The sequence below is a fragment of the Panthera tigris genome, chromosome B2 (assembly GCF_018350195.1).
Source record: "Panthera tigris isolate Pti1 chromosome B2, P.tigris_Pti1_mat1.1, whole genome shotgun sequence".
NCBI lineage: Eukaryota > Metazoa > Chordata > Mammalia > Carnivora > Felidae > Panthera > Panthera tigris.
This window is the reverse complement of record NC_056664.1, coordinates 135,928,326-135,948,537: the sequence shown is the minus strand read 5'-3', so window position 1 is coordinate 135,948,537 and position 20,212 is coordinate 135,928,326. Positions and strand designations below refer to the sequence as shown.

General features: G+C 44.5%; 1 protein-coding gene across 1 annotated transcript in view; it reads right to left on the bottom strand.

The window, feature by feature from the left end:
• Window positions 1-4,012: 4,012 nt before the first annotated feature.
• The window catches only part of ESR1 (estrogen receptor 1), a 436,996-nt gene continuing 420,796 nt past the window's right edge, over window positions 4,013-20,212 (bottom strand). Inside the window, exons 10-11 of the mRNA XM_042987330.1 lie at window positions 12,686-12,869; window positions 4,013-8,531 (exon numbers count right to left, since the gene is read on the bottom strand). Of these exons, the coding sequence (XP_042843264.1) occupies window positions 8,297-8,531; window positions 12,686-12,869 (419 nt within the window). The 3' untranslated portion in view covers window positions 4,013-8,296. The remainder of the gene's footprint in view (window positions 8,532-12,685; window positions 12,870-20,212) is intronic.

Sequence of the window (20,212 nt, the reverse complement as noted above, 5' to 3'; positions counted from 1 at the left end):
GGTCTTAGGCCAAAGGGAGTGAGCCCAGCCCGGGGGCAGTCGCCTCTGAAGGCGCCGTTGCTACTAGGGTGCCGCTGCCTCAGACTTCAAGGTCTCGGGTCATCAGCTGGAAATAGAGCTCCTCGTGGTGCCAAAGGTACAGAGGAAAATCACTCCGCAGCTCACCTGCCGCTCCTGGCAGAAACCGGGGGCAGGGAGGGTGCCTGGGACAACCTCAGAAACCAAAGGCCTGGCCCTGAGTGCCAGGGATGCTAGCAAAAGAAGCGCTTCTCAAGCTTTCCTAGCCAAGGGGCACCCGCCAGAGAGAGAGGGGGACACAGTTTTTTTCAGAACTCGGACATAGCGTCAGGCTTTCTGTCCGAAATGCCACATTTCTTTAAAGGGTCACATTCTGCCTTAAACGTTCATGTGAATTTTTCTACCTCTAAAAGGTCGAACTTGTTTAAATACAAAATTAGCACTTTTATCTGGTTTTGATTGAAATGTCCTACGTACTACGTGGCTGTAACCCCCAAGAAGCGCAAGCCCCAGTTTTTGAAGTGGGCATCTTTTTTCCAGTCGGGAGAACTGATCAAGTGGCCACCATTCAGGAGGTTTCTGATTCTGGGAGCCTCACTTAACTCTGTCGATCCTTCGTTTCCTCTCCTGCAAAGTAAGGACCCTAATATATCTACCCTCATCTCACAGCTGTAAAGGTTACCTGGAAAAAAATTTGTAAAAAGTGTCTATCTTGAACAAACATCTCTCCCCTGGACTTACCACTACTCTTTCGGTGGTAGCTATAAATATTGCAATTTAAAGCAACCATGAATGTGAACATAAAACTAGCTTTCTTATTTTTTTCTTGTTTTTTAAATTTTTTTAATGTTTATTTATTTTTGAGAGACAGAGAGAGCGCAAATGGGGGAAGGGCAGAGAGCAGGAGACACAGAATCCAAAGCAGGCTCCAGGATCTGAGCTGTCAGCACAGAGCCCAACCCCAATGCGGGGCTCAAACCCACAAACCGTGTGACCATGACCTGAGCTAAGTCAGTTCTTAAGTGACTGAGACACCCAGGCTCCCCATAAAACTAGCTTCTTAAAAAAAATGTTTATTTCTTTTTTAGAGAGAGCGTGAGCATGAGTGGGGGCGGGGCAGAGAGAGGGGGAGAGAGGTAATCGCAAGCAAGCTCCAAGGTGTCAGCGAGGAGCCTGACATAGGGCTCAATCTCGCAAATTGCAAGATCGTGACCTGAGCCGAAACCAAGAGTCGGACGCTTAACCGACTGAGCCACCCAGGCGCCCCAAGGAGAAATCTTGAGAGCACCAAGGAAAAGGTGACTCATCAGATACTGGTGAGAATCAGAAGGATTGAAAGAGTAGAAGCCAGGAGTGGGGTGATGCCTTCAAAGTGCTCAGAACAAAACTGTCAACGAAGAATTCTATATTCAGAAAAATCACCCTTCAAAAATGAAGGTGAAATAAATACGTAACAAGATGAACAAAGAGCATTCACGACTGGTAGACTTGCCCTGCAAGAAACACTGTAGGAATTCCTTCAGGCTGAAGGAAAATGACACCAGACAGTAACTCAAATCCACAGGAAGAAATGAAGAACATCGAAAATGGTAAATATATAGATTGATATAAAAAAAGTCTGTAAGTATATTGTTTTCCCACTTCTTGTATTTAAGTTGTATAAGCCAACAAGAATAACATTTTATTGTTGGGTTTATGCCACATATAGATAGGACACTTATGACAATAATACTATAAAGCACAAGGGAAAGAACAGGGCTATATTGGAGCAAAGATATTTTATTTTATCAGATTTATGTTAGTATGAATCTGAAAAGACTGTGACAGATTAGGAGGCACACTGGAAGAGCAATCGCTAAGAAAATTTAAAAATAGTAAAAAAAAAAAAACCAAAAATCTAGACTGGTACCCTAAAGATATTTATTTAAACAACAAAAAAAGAGGAGGGGCCAGTAAGGAGGAACACAGGAATGAAAGAGACAGGAGACATGTACAAAACAATAACAACATGGCAAATGTCAATCCAAACCTGTCAGATTCCATTAAATGTAAATGCTCACAGAGGGTAGTAACAAAACAATAGTGCTAGCCAATACCTACAACAACTTACTACCTGTAGGTCATGTAGGAGGCACTTTAGATATTTCTCGCTTTTAATCTTCATGATAGCACTATAGGGTATTATTCTTATTTCCATCTTATTTGTCTATTTATTTATTATTTTAGTATTATTTTAAAAAATATAATGTATTGTCAAGTTGGCTGGCATAGAGTGTATACAGTGTGCTCTTGGTTTCGGGAGTAGATTCCCATGATTCATCACTTACATACAACACCCAGTACTCATGCCAACCAGTGCCCTCCTCAGTGCCCATCACCCATCTTCCCTTCTCCCTCACCCCCCCCATCAATCCTCAGTTTGTTCTCTGTATTTAAGAGTCTCTCATGGTTTGCCTCCCTCTGTGTTTGAAACTACTTTTTCCCCTTCCCCTCCCCCATGGTCTTCTGTTTAGTTTCTCAAATTCCACATATAGTGAAAACATGTGGTACCTTTCTCTGATTTATTTCACTTAGCATAATACCCTCCAGTTCCATCCATGTTGCAAACGGCAAGATTTCAGTCTTTCTCATTGCCAGGTAGTATTCCATTGTATTTATAAACCACTTCTTTATCCATTCATCAGTTGAGGGGCATTTGGCTTCTTTTCATAATTTTGCTCTTGCCGATAGCACTGATAGAAACTTTGGGGTACATGTGCCCCTGTGAATCACCACTCCTGTATCCTTTGGATAAATTCCTAGTGGTGCTATTGCTGGGTCATAGGGTAGCTCTATTTTTAATTTTTTGAGGAACCTCCACACTGTTTTCCAGTGCGGCTGCACCAGTTTGCATTCCCACCAACAGTGCAAGAGGGTTCCTGTTTCTCCATATACTCACCAACATCTGTTGTTTCCTGAGCCGTCCATTTTAGACATGAGGAAACAAGGAGAATTGGGTTCAAATAACTTGCCCAGGGATGATAGAACTAGAATACAAAAGAGCTTCTTGAGTATCAAAAAGACTCAACGATGTGAATAACGTAAAGTCCCTCTAATGAAGAAGTGAGTGCAGACATGTGGGAGGAGAGGCCTCAGGGGAGGGAGAAGCTGTGCCAGCCACTGTGCTTAAGTGCTTTCCATGAGTTACCCCATCTGGTCTTCACAGCCACACTTCAAGGCAGGTGACACTGTTCTTTCTCTCTCTTTACAGGAGAAGAAACTGAGGCACTGTGCAATTACTTGGCACCAGGTCACACAATAAATGGGAGAATGAATCTTCCAACTGAGTAGCCTAGCTGTAGAGCCTGTACTATTGTATCATGTTGCCCCTTAGTAAGTCACACTATTTCCCCCCACCTCATCCATTAAATTACAGAGAAAAGGGGAAAAAAAGGAGCCTGCAGGTAGCTCTAAAAAAGGAGGGGAGTCCTAAAATGGAAACCAGAGGTGGGATGGGGTGGGGATGCACTGGTCATTCCTGTCTTACCGTCATGATGGGGAGAGGGTTTTGAGCAAATTATGTAAGTTTCGAATTGTTCATTCACACTCTTTCCTTCACAAGTAACCACTCTCAAGATTCTTTCTTCCCCCTCACAGGGGATGCGATAGGGTTAGCTATTAGAAAACAACCAGTATTTTAAGAAGCACCTCATAGAATCCCCCCAACTACCCTGTGAATTAGGTGTCACTATCACGTTTTGTTGATGAGGAAGCGGAGGCTCTGAAAAACTCATTGCCAATGATCATAAACCTCATATGTGGTGGACCCAAGCAGTGAGGCCAGTCTGCCTGCCTCCAGTGTCCACACACCTCCTCCTAGGCCTGGGGAGAGGGATCCTGGCATCAGACTGATCTTTAAGAGTCACTGTGTTCTTCAGATGCATTCCATCACCTTGATTTGAGGCAGTCGGTGGTGAGCCGTTAGCAAGAAGGGAGTTTACATAAAACAAGCCTGTTGTCATTTAATTTTTTATTTGAACATCAAACAGATTGAGAAAATTGTTTACAGGTGCTTGAGCATCCCACTGGACTCCTTACTTTTTAAAGGTGCAAAAGAGGTTTACAATTGTGTTTCATTAAACAAAGCAAAGCTGCAACAAAACAGAATCACATCGATAACAGTATGCATCAGCGAAAAGGCATATTAAACCGTGAGACACAATTTGGCATTTCAGCCTTTTCCCATAAAACAAGAGCTCTACATTGAAGAATATGTTGTGTACAAAAAGCATTGTTTATAAGCTGTGAGAGAACATAAACTGGCATAATGTCACTTATGAATTCAAGTCTCTATGACCAATGACCTCTCTGTAAATGCAAAGGGGTCCACATTTCAGGCACCTGCTCATGGGGCTGAATGTTGTTTCCAGGGTACACAGCTCTGTACAAAGACACTGAAGATGGATATGGAACATGGCAGCATTTACATATTTAAAAAGTTCAGGCACATTTGGATGCAAAAAAAAAAAAAAGAATAGAAATTTTTCTTCAATCTCTGAAAGACAGTGCAAAATTGAAGTGCCATAACAGAGGCAGCGATTACTTAGAAAACAGTTTTGAACGACTTAGAAAGAGGCCACACTCACTTTAATCCAGATGAAAAGGAAATGCAGTTAGAGGAATCACACTAATGAAAAGATGAATATTTGGGACCAACCACAGTTTAAGTCATTTGCTCCAGTTGAGAGTAAGTTTTCAGGGAGTTCACCTGGGAAGAGTGCAGTGTAATCTGGACCATCCTCCCAAGCCTTGTACTGAAAAGAATCATGGTTGCCTCAAAAACTACTATACAACTCTATTTGCCTTCCAAATAACTAGTTTCCCAAAGCAGATTTGCCTGTGAATATTAGACATTACTACGGTCCTAGTGACCATTCCCGGCATCCACAGGCCATCTCAGAGTAGGAAAGTATGAATAGGAAGGGATTTGGAATTGGTTTCTAAACCGAAGGCCTAAATCAGTGGCCATTTCAATGTATAAGATTTTCATGCGAGAACACCTTAATGTGATCAAGAGTAAATTATCGGTAAGTCCCTTACTTGTTCAGCCCCCAGAAGGCATGGGATATGGCATGGTTAGACGGCCTTGCCAGATTAACAGGAAAATCTAACCAATGACTGAACTTCCTTAGGGACTGGATTTTGCGACCTACGTAGGGTCTTCTCTTTGGATGAACTAGCCTCTCTGATTGTTGCATGACAGCATTAAGGAATCATTACCATAGTAAACTGCAAGCCTGGAGCTTGGCAATGGCCAAAAGAACCATAGACCGCTAGCAGTTCCTTAGACTTAGACCTTAGACCGTGGATGACGCTTCTTCTTCCATAGAATTCCAGCTGCCATTTTAGAAATGGCTGTCATTTGTAGTTTACAGGACACGAGTGGAATACAGAACCCCGGTGCATACCCCAGGTGCCAGTATCGATCTGCCTCAAAATACTTTCAAGGCTTTTATTACTGTATTTTCCACTCTCCAAATTCCTGACCCTAGTTCCCCACCCTACCCTAACCCCAGGTTGATCATGTCTTTCAAAACTTAAATTGCCTCCGAGTGTGGAGGGGGTGGGGAAGACAACATGTTCCCTACCCCCAACAGCAGTATCAGCTGCAAAGTGTCAGCTGTCCATTAGTGGCACTTCAAATAAGAATAAGAAGAGATTTCTAAAATTATTTGAGATTCCTGGGCTAACACTCCAACCATCTGGTGTTCTCTGCCCATTTCAAATGTAGTAGTATCTTAACATGAATACAAACACATTAGATGAATAATGTAAAACCCTCCACTTTATTATTGTTTGGATTTAGCTGGTATTACATCATCTATAGTACTAGAATTTTTTTGTCTGTTTTTATTTTTTTAAAAGAAAATCTAAGTATAAACATTAAAAAGAACCCACTGACCCATAGGTACTGTCCAAAAATATTACTACTGATATTTTGGTAAAGCAAAATTAGCTGCCCTGAATAATTTTCCTTTGCAGGCATAATCTCTGCTACATAAGATTGTCTATCATTCAATATCCAACAATAGGCATCTGGATTAGTGCTATTTTGTCTACTGTGGATACAAAAGTTGATATGAAATGTGATCTTCATTTAAATGAATAATCACCAGGCCTTAGGCATCAACGACCGCATACATGACAAGGTAGCTCTACAAAAAAAACTAAATATTTTTCGTGGGTTTTGCATGTTAACCCAGTCAAATTAAATCCAGAACGGAATTACTACATTCAATTGTCTGATAAACAAGCATTGTTATTTCAAAAACAAAATATATTATACTACATAAGGTGCTTCTTAAACAAAAACAAAAGAATTATGTTCTAAACATATCCTTACTGCAGATACACAAAATTGCCCCTAAATTCAGATGCACATAAAATGAAAAAAAACTTAACTTTTTTTTTTTTTTTGGCCCTCCCAGGTTCCCAGTCCTTTGGTGATCGCTTACTAAGTAATCAAAAATGAATGAAATCCACCTTTTGAAACAGGCGTCCCAAGAGATGCCCTCGAAGCTTGGCTGTGTTGTTGGCTAACACATCACCTCTCAATGGGGTTCAAATCATAGAAACTGAAGTCACTGGAGGAAACCAGACTTACTTTTTGGCTGAGAAGAAGAGATGACCCATAGTTGGCTCTGGAGATGCAAAGGCCTGGGGAAGACTGCCCTGTGGCCCCAGCGAGCCTTTCTGGTTTAGCCTATAGGTCAACGGACTCCTATGGCCCAACTTTAGACACTAGTGTTTGGCTTATGAAGTTGGATGAAATGAGCTTTGGGGGAAGTTTTTTCCCCAAGGCCAAACCCTGGTTGTTGGATGAGCTCTAGACAACCAAGAACACACGTAGGCTGACCAGGTCCCCGGCAACCCCAGTAGGGTGTCTCTGATCCCGGCCCTCTGGCCCCGTCACCCCAAAGTGTGCTGGGAAAACCTCAGGAATGTGGCTTTCTACTGCTGCTGCTGCCAGCCAGGGTGGCAAGGACAGAAGGGCTTCCCACGGATCCCAGGGCAGCCCCACAGTGCACATGGGGCCTGCCAGGGGCTCTCGGGGGTACCTGTGGCCTGTGCACGTCCACCATGAGCCTCTCAGGTTTATCTGGTTTCTGCCCTCCTGTTCTCCAAGACTTACAATAATCATGCACATTTACTATTTACCCCAGTTCCCCAGGGCTAAAAGTGTCACCAGGGTGTCCACTCTTTTGAACCGTTCTTGGCCATATGCTGGGCACTACAAGCGACTAATTCACCTTCCGTGTGAAGTCACACACCAGGGAGAGCCTAGTAGAGCGCCCTCTGCTGGCAAGTGTGAGACCACACCAGAACAGGTCCTGAAGCGGATTTACTGCAAGTCCTGAGGGGAGAGGGCTTTCTCTCATCAAATGAAAACAAAACAAAACAAAACAACAAAACAAAACAAACAAAACACAAGAATTTATCCCTCAAAGGGAAACTGGTATATGTAGAGGTGACTTAATTGGGATCAACTTGCTGTTGATGGGTCCATGGGAAGCGAGAATTAACTGGAACCCATAACCTGTGTGTACATAGTGTTCTCAAAAACCAGTGGAGGAGCATTCAGCAAATCTGAAGGTGCAGTGTATTAAGTTGACAAAGTTTTGACAGTTAGGGGACCTTCCTTCTCTGTGGGCATCTTGTATTCCTATAGGGCAAATGAATAATCACTGAACATTCTGCCTACAGCCATGCAACAGAGCAAAAGCTTTAAGGTATTACTTTAATAAAATGAGCCGTTACTATAGGAATACAAGATGATGCCATAATGAACCCTTGACCTAGCTTTCTCCAAGTCAGCAATTAAAGGAGCCACTGCCACGCCGTTCCTGTGGCTTTTTCTTAGAGCCAGTGAACGCTTCACAGAGATGAAATGTCCACTCTCCAGGCCTGGGTCTCAACGAGTAGCTTAAATGCACAGTCACCTGAGTCCCAGCTCATAGACTGAGTTCAGTCATGAAAAGTTACAGAATCCTCATGCTTAGCAATGTAGCAAAGGGGGCAGAGAGAGCCATTACAAAGAATTTAGCCCTGGAATCCCTTTGGCTGCTCCCAAAAGAAGGCGCGCCACTAAGAACTGAGCAAGCAGACGGATGGCCACTCATATTAGGAAGCCACGATGGCGGATGCATGCCGGAGTGCGCGTAGAACTCTGCTATCGTGATGCATGACGTGGGTAACATGCTGCAGGGATTCTCAGGACCTTGGGGGAGCCTGGGAGCTCTCAGACTGTGGTGGGGAAAGCCCCCGCCTCCTCACTGATGTAATATGCTTGCAAGGAATGTGCTGAAGTTGAGCCCGTGGTGGCCAGCTGGCTCTGGTTCATCTCCTCCATGGGTGCGCCCCCCCGGTTGGCTGGGGCGTGCAGGCGGTGGGCGTCCAGCATCTCCAACAGCAGGTCGTAGAGAGGCACTACGTTTTTGCACTTCATGTTGTACAGGTGCTCCATGCCTTTGTTACTGCGGGTGGGAAGACACAAAGGGGACCGCTTTAGAGCGTCGCAAGCTCGAGGCCTGCCGAGACTCCAAGGAAGGGGAAACTAGGGAAACTCCAAAGACACCGGCATGCCGATCTTTGTCCCTGTTGAAAGAGCCATTCCAGGATTTGTTATGCGGGCGACTTCCTTCCACTGACTCAAATGAGGTTCTGTTCCCCGCTATTGCATCTAACAAGAGAATGGAGACGATCCAGTCACTCTAGTCATGTAGGAGGGAGGTTTTTAAATGTGTAGAACAGTTCAAGAACTTCCCTTGTTTAAGATGTTCCAGCTCTTCGCCATTTTGTAGGAATACGCTCTAAATTTCTTTCCATGCTCTGCAAGGTCTAACTGATGTGCTTCCATCTACCTCTCCTAGCTCCCCCGGCCTCTCTCCCCTAGCTCACGCTCTTTACTTCTGCTGAGCTTTCTAAGAAAGAGCTTGAAGAAACTGAGCTCTTTACTCCCAGACTCAGGTATCTGCCCTTTCTGTTCCCTCTGCCTGGATGCTCTTCCCCTAAATCTTTTTTTTTAACATTTATTTATTTTTGAGAGAGAGAGAGAGCACGCGTGAGCGGCAGAGGGGCAGAGAGGGAAGGAGACACAGAATCCGAAGCAGGCTCCAGGCTCTGAGCTGTCAGCACAGAGCCCGACGTGGGGCTTGAACCCACGAACCATGAGATCATAACCTGAGCTGAAGCTGGATGCTTAACCGACTGAGCCACCCAGGTGCCCCTCTTCCCCAAATCTTCAGACGCCACCTCCCTTGGAAGTCCTTTTGCTGCCACAGTGGCTGTGACCTCAGGGCCTACAGCTTTAGCCGCTCTCTTTCACCTACTCTGTTTTCCTCCCAGCACTATGACAACCTGAAATTGCTCTCTGTACATATGCATGCTTATTCCTTCCCCCAGGCATGTGTGCCCACATAAACACACACACACACACACACACACACAGGGCAGGCTCCTCGAGGGGCAGTAATTTGCCCATTCTGCAGGCCTGGAACAGTGCCAAGAATGTGGTAAATGCTCAGAAAATATGGGGCAAATGGATACAGGGAAATGTAGGCAAATGGCATTTCTCCTTTTAACCACTGTTAAAAACCGCTGTCCCCCACCCCCCCACCCCCCGCCAGCTACAATTCTGCTCTTTCTCCCACCACGCCACCCATGGAAAAAACACAGAACAACCATTTAGGGAGCTTGAAATTGTTTAGAAAGAATGATGTATCATGAGTAGGCAGGACCAAATACCCTAGAAAATATTGGCATTTTTAGTAGGGGAAAAGTCGCATGAGCTGGAGACATGCCAGAAAAACACAGCATCAAACTAGGTCTTACAACACCACAACCTAATTACACATCTAAGTGTGTGTGTATGTGTGTGTTTTTTTAATTTAAAAATGCTGTTAATGCTAAATGCCCACTGGATCTCACACTGTCTTGCTCTTGCAACCTAATGAATCATTTATAGTCACATGAAATCTGGGTGTTAAGTTCTCTGAGTAACAACATATGGCTGGGGCCAACTTTAATAAAACAGAGCTAGATTGGCTGCAATAAGGCACCAAAAACATTAGTGCGTGTGTGTGTGCCCAAGTGAGCGAGAGAGAAAATGCTCAAATCTAGTAGATTAGCAGCTTCTCTCCAGCTTTTGCACAATTGAGACAAACTCTTCAGAGCTCTCTCACCACTGCTGCCCTCTACATAGGCCAACAAAAGTACTAAAGCCTATAAATTTAGTGCAGACATATTTGGGTATTCGCTAATCAGGCTTGCTAATGCTGAAAAGCAGTTGACAGATTTGAAGACTCAGCAATTCCTACCGAAGAATAAAAACCTTCGTCTGTAATACATGGTTTCTATGACATCTTTGAAATTCCCAGCCCAGAGTAAATGTTAACACACTTCTTCTAGGGGAAGGTTCCTCTCTCAGCCAGGTAATGTGGTAGAGGGTTGTTACTCTGACGCACTCCTGCTTCCCTCTTTGTAATATTCATAAAAATAAATGGGAAAGGATTAGAAACGTGTGGGCTGAATGCAATCTTGCCTCTTGATGCTTAATCTTGAGGTTTGAAAGCCCCTTACAAATTAAGCCAACCCCTCAGACACCATGCCCTTCCCTCATAGCCACTAAGAGAAGAAATTACATTTTCGTTCCGAGGGTCTGGGTGTAAGCCCAAGGTCATATAGACGTCATCATGCATGGCTCTCTGATCTCTCATTTCTAGGGCCCTTCTGGAGTAAAGAATATACCAACTGCTTATTTCTTCCCTGCAGCCAGAGTTCTGTTCATGGGAATAGTATCCATTAAGCATCTAGCCAGCCACATGACGTGACCATTTGAAATAGAAATGAAGCCACTTTGTCCTTTTGGCACAGAGAGGCTCTTACTTCCTCTGCTAATACCCTTCCTTAACCCCTACACAAAATATTTATCGAGTAGTTACTATGTGCCAAGCCCTATGCTAGGAGGTATTGGGTACACAGATTATGCATGATGGATTGTGACAACTGCCTCAAAGGGTTTACAGTCTAACCGGGGCAGAGAGAAAACAAGACGTGAAATAACGATCAGGAAGAATAGGGTATAAATCCCAGCTGGGTTAAGGGTCAGGAGATGCCTCCTGAAAAGAATATCTCAGCCATGATGGATTAGCTTACTGTTCTGAAATACTCCCTCCCTGTGCCCATGCTCCTGATCTTGACTTGAAGCCTCATCAAGTGATGTGTTGGCCAACAGAATGTTGTAGCTATCACTTAACTAAAAGATCAAAATGCACTTGCCCTTATAGGCTTGCTTTCCTGTACCTCTGCCATTGCCGTGAGAACGATATGTCCCAGCTAACCTGTGGGGACAGGAGGATAAAGGACACACGGAGCAGTCACCTGGCCAGCCTGCAGCTTGCAGCGGAGTCCCCCGGCTGTGCCCGGCCCGCGTCAGCTGTCCCACAGGCGGGAGGGAACCCAGCGGGGATGGACAGAGCTGCCAGCCGATGTGTAACCTGGAGTTGGCCACCCGTGACTCAGAGAACAAAGGTGCCTGGCCAGAGCTCGGACTACCAGGAAGTTCAGTAGGAAGTTAAGTAACCGCTGGAGCACAGCAGTTGGAGTCCTAGGAAGCTGGAACAGCCGGAGTCCTAGGAAGTTAAGTAACAGCTGGAGCCCAGAAGTTGTACAAGCAAAATAAAGGAACTTACACTTGTATCTAAAGCGATGGGAAGCTGAGGGTTTTAAATAAAGGAATGAGGTGATCAGATGTGGTATTAGGACGGCCGCTGTGGCTCTGGGTGGAGAATGGGTTAGGAAGGGTCAAGACTGAAGGCAGGGAGGTATGTTTGGTGGCCTCTGCAGAAATCCAAAAGGAAATGATGGTGGCTTGGATGAGGGTAACAGCCGTGAGGGGTGACAAGAAGGGATCTGAGAGGAATGGAAGAACCAATGGTGATTCTCTGTGCACTGGAGGGACCGAGATTCTCTCAGGATTTCTTTTTTCCTCTCTTTTTAAAAAAAAACATTTCTTTAATGTTTCTTTTTGAGAGCGAGAGAGCATGAGCTGGGGAGCGGCAGGGAGAGAGGGGGACAGAGGATCCAAAGCAGGCTCTGTGCTGACAGCAGAGAGTCTGATGTGGGGCTCGAACTCATGAACCGTGAGATGATGACCTGAGCCAGAGTCGGACGCTTAACCGACTGAGCCACCTGGGTGCCCCCGGGTTTCCAACTGTAAATAGGGGGAGCGTGATGCAGGAACCGTAATGGATGTGCCGGGTGCCTTCAGAGGACAGCTGTGTTCACGCACTCGCCTTGAGTGGTGAAATAAAACGAATGATCAAACATTGCCATCCTCCCTCTGCCCGCACACCACACGCTCCTCCCCCCATCAGACCTTGTGCAGGCTTCAAACTGGGTGCAAATATCACCTCCTCTATGAAGCCTCTCTGACACCTGCCCCACGCCCTAGACAGATTTCCTTCTTCCCTCCTCCGTCGTCCCATAGCGTTTCTGCTTATTACGTCCTGGGAACTGTTCCGAGGGCGCTATCTGTATTCAGGCGTCAGCCCTTCCCGGCCCAGCGGTAGCACGTTTGAGGGCTTGTGTTCGTTACGGGGCTCCCGGGGGGGACCCAAGGATGCCTCACCTCATGTGCCTGATGTGGGACAGGATGAGGAGGAGCTGGGCCAGACGCCGGTGCTGCTGCTGCAGAGTCAGGCCCGCTTTGGCCATCAGGTGGATCAAGGTGTCTGTGATCTTGTCCAAGACACGATGGATATGGTCCTTCTCTTCCAGAGACTTCAGGGTGCTGGACAGAAATGTGTACACTCCTGAATGCGCAGAGAGAGAGTGAGACAGAGAAACTCCAAGACGACGAGGTCTAGGAGACTGGCAGCATGTGCGGGATGTAAAACCCAGCCAGCGCCAGTGCCCCCCGCCCCCACCGCCCCCGGCACAGCAGGGCAGAAGTCTGGGACCCGTTCCATCTGAGCAACGGCACGAAATTCCTACTCAGTATACACGTCTGAGAACACCGAGAAACCTATCAGGCCTCCCGCGTGTGTGCCAATTTCTGGGACTTGTCATCACGATCCCCAGGAAAGGCACTGTTAGCCTTGGGGTTGTAATGGTTATACCAGCCGCTCCTTCTCTGGCCCGTCTGACATCAACATAAACTATCCCACTAACGCTGACGACAAACCCCTGAGAGAGGCGTTATTATTCCTCTCCCATGAAGAAAACAAAGGGCAGAGAGATGCATGAACCTGCTAAGAAAACTTAGGACAAAGCAGAGCCGGGAAGGAAGCCCAATGCACTGACTCCACATGTGATCATTATCATGTGACATTCTTGTGAGATGCACAGACAGCAAGAATGACTTGTGAAGTGACTGACAGGTAATTTTCCCAGGTAGGATCTACCTTGCTGTTATGTTTCAGATGAGGCTTAGGCCCTTCCTACTTTTCCTCCTCAACTGAAAGGTTTATGGCAAGTGGGCGCAGAGGACCACGGGAACTGTTGTTTTTCACTGGGAGGCGTGTTTTGTTTTGTTTTGTTTTGTTTTTTTCCCTCTTGCCTTTCTTCTGGAAACAGATCCTACTCCCTGGGCCACAGGTAGACTCAGGACTGAAATGAGACAATCAGGGGATGCCTGGGTGGCTCAGTCAGTTGGACATCTGACTTCAGCTCAGGTCATGATGTCACAGTTTGTGAGTTTGAGCCCCGCATTGGGCTCCCTGCTGTCAGCACAGAGCCTGCTTCAGATCCTCAGTCTCCCTCTCTCTCTGACCCTCTCGGGCTCATTCTCTCTCTCTCTCTCGCTCTCTCAAAAATAAATAAACATTAAAAAAAAAAAAAAAGAAATGAGACAATCAGGCCACTCTATTCTTTGGGACAGTATTAGCCCTGAGCTAGACAGTCAGAGCTTTTTCTGGAGTTGTATATGGACATTGTGAAACAGAAACTCTTTCCTCTAGATTGCTGAGCTTGGAGGGTGAGAATAGTGACTCTCAGGTGTGGCACCTTCCCTGCTCATGGAGCTCCCACGTGCAGAACGGAGCTGAGCAACAGAATGCAGAAGTAATAGTTATATGAGGGGTAGGGGGGGAAATCCCAGTTCAGGCACAAGGTCCTATTCTTACATTGTTTTCTTTTGACCTTATAACTTCTATAGTATCCTTTCTAACACATGAATCCATAAATTCCCTTTCAAAAACTTCTTTTAACATTTATTTATTTTTGAGAGACAGAGCACGAGCAGGGGAGGGGCGGAGAGAGGGAGACACAGAATCGGAAGCAGGCTCCGGGCTCTGAGGTGTCAGCACAGAGCCTGATGCGGGGCTCGTACCCACAAACTGTGAGATCATGACCTGAGCCAAAGTCAGATGCTCAACCAACTGAACCACCCAGGCGCCCTATAAATTCCCTTTTTTGTTCAAGACAGTGTGAGCTGGTTTCTGTCACCTGTAACAAAAAGAATCCTGATCATCTGAGTTGGGAACTCAGCCCAAGGACCAGAGGAAGGTGAGTGATAAAGAGGCGGCAAGTATTCAGAGCAAGAGGAGGGCAGGATGGGTCAATCCTGTCGTAGGACCACAAAGATGGATTTTCTATCAAGTAAACACTCCAGAAACAAACTCCATTCCGCCGAATCATACCGTCCTACGGAGAGCAGATGATGCTGTATTTTTCTCCAGGTGATGCATTATGTATTTAGCAACATCTCTTTCCGTCTTATTTCTTCTCAGCCCACTGGCCCCCTCATAAAGAGATTTCTTCTCCTCCCCATCCTCTCCCCATCCTCACTGGTACCTTCAAGCTAAGTCCCCTACGTTTATTAATGTCTGACTTTGTACTGCTACAATTCTTTCCTTTAGCAGACTGTGATGTGATGACAGTTACTGCCCACACCGCAACCCGGAGGTCGGCGATGGGGAAAATACCTATGCAGTGGAACTCATAGTAAACAGTGGGAATTGCCCAGAATGGAAAATGGCTAAGCTTTAGAACAAATACAACAACAACAACAAAACCAGGATGGTCGGGATCTTGGCTTACATGCAGTTGAATACAATAATGTAGCTTTTCGTACCCAGAGGCACTTGGATCCAAAGCAAATAGACCACAGAATGAGTAAGCAATAGACAGGCAGTGAAATAAGGAAGAAATTGCCGGATTCCTTCACTTAACGTTCCATGTGAACTGTTGACAGAGAAAGAACGTGTCCGTTAGGAATTGGGCAACTGTCCAGTGGCCTCGGGGTTGGCCTGGAAGTGATGGATGGCAGGAGGGTTGTGCACCAGTGGGTTAGGGTGAGGGGCACCTCCGAGCGGCCCCCCGCGCTGCCTCGCACATCCCTCTCTGTTACCACACACGTTCTAGCCTCCCGTCTCCCAGAGGCCCTGCATCTGGCTGTATGTCCTGGGAACCTGCCCAGGCCACAGAGCTGAGTTAATCCAACTTGGATGATGCGTTTTCTACCAATTTCCTTTTTTGTCACCACCCGGGATGCTGGCCTCATTCACCAATAATCCTGTTCTGGTTCAAGAGAACCACAGAATCGAGGAGCAACCTGCTTCAAGGTGACATCCAGCCACACGGTTCTTCTTCCTTGTGCACCCAGGGGTAGAATTTCGGACTCTTTCTGCTTGAATCTCAGACACCTTGAGAGCCAACCTCACATCACGCTCTTCCCAGAGAAAGAACCGTGGCCCTCAGACTGCAGGGTGGGAAGTTTTCTCCGGGGCTACTGATCGCCCATCTTCCTTCAGGTGCCTGCACACATCGATTCTTTCCTTTAGCAGACTTTCTTTAGGGACCTACTGTGTGCATGCACTATGTTACTTAATAGGGATTCCAAGTCCTATTTTAAGTGTTAATGGCTTTTTAAATGATTTATTATTTTTTGAGAGAGAGAGAGAGCACAAGTGGGGAGGGGCAGAGAGAGAGAGGGAGACACAGAATCCGAAGCAGCCTCCAGGTTCTGAGCTGTCAGCACAGAGCCCGATGTGCGGCTCGAACTCATGAATGGTGAGATCACGACCCGAGCCGAAGTCAGTCGCTTAACTGATGCAGCCACCCAGGCGCCCCAAGCGTTAATGTTTTACGTGCAGATATTGCCTGTGGAGAAAGAATTTTCTTAACACCGACTCGAGATGCAGTCCATTCGCAGAACAAGCCTGTTTTTCTAGTCCTGTTTTGGCACGGATACAGCTTATCATTTCATCCTTGTCAGCAGATGCTTCCTAGCTGTGTAAATATACTCAGAAATAAAAGTACAGTCCTGTTGAAATGCCAATAATTGACAACAGCAGCCATCATCCTTTTGGGCTTTTCTGGCAAAATGTGGTCCATGTTTGTTGCCTGCTGCCCCTAAGGGGGCGTTTGAAAGAAACAACAGAAATTCAAATTCCCAGAATGCTTCAGGTGCTCCGGCGAATGCAAAACCGGGCTGCTGGTAATTTCCATATCCCAGGTGGTCCCCGCCACCCTGGATGGCTGCACCACTGTGCCCAACAGCACAGAGCCAGTGATCAGACAGTGAGAGCCTTCAGAAATATTCTTGCACCAAGGCAGGTTTTGCAACTCCCAGAGCTGCTCCAAATCCCAAAGATGGAAAAAACCAATCTGTGTGTCATCATCCAGTCTTGAAGTGTTATTAGCAAATCTGAGCTTCTCCATATTCTGAATCTTGGCCAACACCAGGAGATGTAGGAAGAGTCTGTGGAGAAATCTGGTGGTAGAGAAGAATGGGGAGCGAGACCACAAGGACACCCCCGTATATAAGAGATCTCAATTCAATCTTTCTCACACTCTCTTGCTCTCTCCGACTCTGAATTTCACTCTCCTCTGATTCTGCTTGGATGCTCTCCCTCTGCCTTCTTCCTTTTTTCTCTTCACCCCACAGGAACCTCTCCTTACCCCCATCACTTTTCCAGATAATAGAGACTTCTGGAAGCTGGAGGAATGCAGGCATGGACCCTGCAGGGCATAAATGTATGTGGTCGTGCCCAGAAGGGAGCATAGCACAACCAACCATTGCCCTCCACTGGTGGGCACATCTAATTGTTCTAAACAAATGAAGAATGCTGAGGCCATGGTTTACCAGATGCTTAAGGCCAAATTCTTCAAGCAAGGACACATGTTTTCTTTTCCAAAAGGAAGAATGTGACACTGGACCCTGGGAGAATCCTTCAGCCTATGGTAGTTTGACCAAATTAAAAAAAAAAACACAACTCAAAGGGAAAAAGTAGCAAAGAAAACCCCTCAAGTCCACGACTATAAGTAGTCCAGGCCAGCAAGCTGCCACTCTCCTTGCAGGGACTTCTCTTTTTATCCTGTTCACCCGGTGATTAATCCACAGGTCAGCCTTTAGGGGTTTTAACTGTAAAACAAGTAATGAGCATGTCTGCTCAGAAGGGCCTTTGAGACTGACAGTTTGATGAACGCTCCGTTTGTTTTGTGCTCCCGCCTCGACTGCTGGTCTCCTAGGGGATAGTACTGCCCCTTGTGGAGTGTTGTTGGGACAGTTTGTGGTTGCTACAGCCACTTAGTGGGAGAGACCTGTCGGATGTCCTACAAAGTGTCAGACAGTCCCAAATAATGAAGGGTTTTTTTTCTTAAATATATTAACGAATCAATCCTACTACAAACAATTTTTTAATATTTATTTATTTATTTTGAGAGAAAGAGGGAGAGCTTGAGTGGGGGAAGGGGGGGAGAGAGAGAGAGAGAGAGAGAGAGAATCCCAAGCAGGTTCCATACTGTCAGCACAGAGCCCAACAAGGGGATCGATCTCATGGTTCATGAGATCATGACCTAAGCTAAAATCAAGAGTTGGACACTTAACCAACTGAGCCACCCAGAAACCCCTACAAATAAAAATTTTGCAGTGAAAAGTTCTGAAAAGCTTCTACAAAGGCTGTACAAAAAAAGGTCCAGTATTCAGTTTGGCTATAGAAAGGGAAGCTTAAATGGAATACCTTTTCTCAAAATTAGTAAGTAGTTTATTCACTTTATGCAGCCAATTGAATGTATTACATAAGCTGTCCAACTATACACGTTTTTAGTGCAGGTATACAGGTGCCACAAAAGCAACACAACTGGTTGCAATATATAGAACAAGACTTAAGATTCTTCTAAACAAAATTAGAATCAACTATTACAAAACAGTAGACATTAATGAAATACTGTGTTATTGCTCCTATGTGTTTTTAAATAATTTCTTGGCATACTAAGAAATACACTTTGTGAAAAGTACATATTAAAATTATTTTGGAGTTCTTGTCTTTCTGTCTTGGACTAACATTGTCCCACAGACTTTTTGATCACCTCTTGTATGTATTACTGTTTATTTTTCCAATTCATTATCTCTTTTCCACTGCTTAGCCAAGGGATATGATCTCCAAGGTCTTTTTAAGTTCTATACACTGAATATCTGGAATTTGTGAGCTTTTAAGATAGGATTTTTGTTCATATAAGAGACTTATTTCATATCTAAGGACATAACATTCTATACACTGAATATCTGGAATTTGTGAGCTTTTAAGATAGGATATATGTTCATATAAGAGACATTTCATATCTAAGGACATAACACAGATGGAAAGAGAAGGGATGAAAAAAGATATTCCATGCCAACAGACAGGAAAAGAAGGTGGGTGTAGCTGTACTTATATCAGAAAATATAGATTTTAGAATAAAAACTTTAAGAAAAGACAGGACATTACATAATAATAAAAATATTGATCCAACAAGAGAATATAATACTTGTAAATATATATGCACCCAAAATAGGAGGTCCTAAATATATAAAGCAAATGTTAACAGACATAAGGAAGCAATACAATAATAGCAGGGGACTTTAACACCTCACTTACATCAATGGATATATCATCCAGACAGAAAATCAATAAGGAAACACCAGCCTTAAATGATATATTAGACCAGATGGTCATAATGGATATACAATATAGCATTCCATCCAAAAGCAGCAGAATACACATTCTTCTCAAGTGCACATGGAACATTCTCCATGACAGATCACTTTATAGGCCACAAAACAAGTCTCAGTAAACTTGAAGACAAAGCATGTTTTCTGACCACAATGGTATAAAGCTAGAAACGAAGTACAAGAAAAAAACTGGAAAAATCACAAATACATGGAGATTAAACAACATGCTACTAAAGAACCAATGCATCAGTGAAGAAATAAAATATCTTGAGACAAATGAAAATGGAAATACAATGATTCAAAATCTATGGGATGCAACAAAAGCAGTTCTAAGAGACAAGTTCATAGCAATACAGGCCTACCTCAAGAAACAAGAAAAATCTCAAATAAGCAATCTAACTTCACACCTAAACGAACTAGAAAAAAAGAACCAATGAAGCCTAATGTTAGTAAAAAGGAAATAAATAATTAAGATGAGGGGCACCTGGGTGGCTCAGTCAGTTAAACAGCTGACTTTAGCTCAGGTCATGATCTCACAGTTCGTGGGTTCGAGCCCTGCATCAGGCTCTGTGCTGACAGCTCAGAGCCTGGAGCCTGCTTTGGATTCTGTGCCTCCCTCTCTCTGTCCCTCCCCCACTCATGCTCTGTCTCTGTCTCCTCCCTTTCAGAAATAAATAACCATTTAAAAAAAAGAAATAATTAAGATCAGAGCAGAAATAAATAAAAACTGAAGCAAATAATAAAAAAGAGCGATGAAACTAAGAGCTGGTTCTTTAAAGATAAACAAAATTGACAAACTATCTAGATTCACCAAGAAAAAAGAGAGAGAGAGCACAAATAAATACATTCAGAAATGAAAGACAAGTTATAACTGATATCGCAGAAATACAAAGGATCATAAGAGACTGCTATGAATAATTATGTGCCAAAAAATTGGACAATCTAGAAAAAAAATAAATTCTTAGAAGCATACAACCTCCCAAGATTGAATCATGAACAAACAAAATCTGAACAGAGATAATATGCTAGAGATTCAGTGATATTTATCAATTTAGTATAATTTTTAGTGAAATCTACTAGAAGTTCTAGAAGGTAAAAACGTGGTGTCAATACATTCAAGCTGACTCAAAGGACAAATCCTTTAATGGTTTCAGATGGTGAAACTGACGAACTGATTCAACTGACCTGAGAAGAAATCTTAAATGTACACTTTTTAAGAAA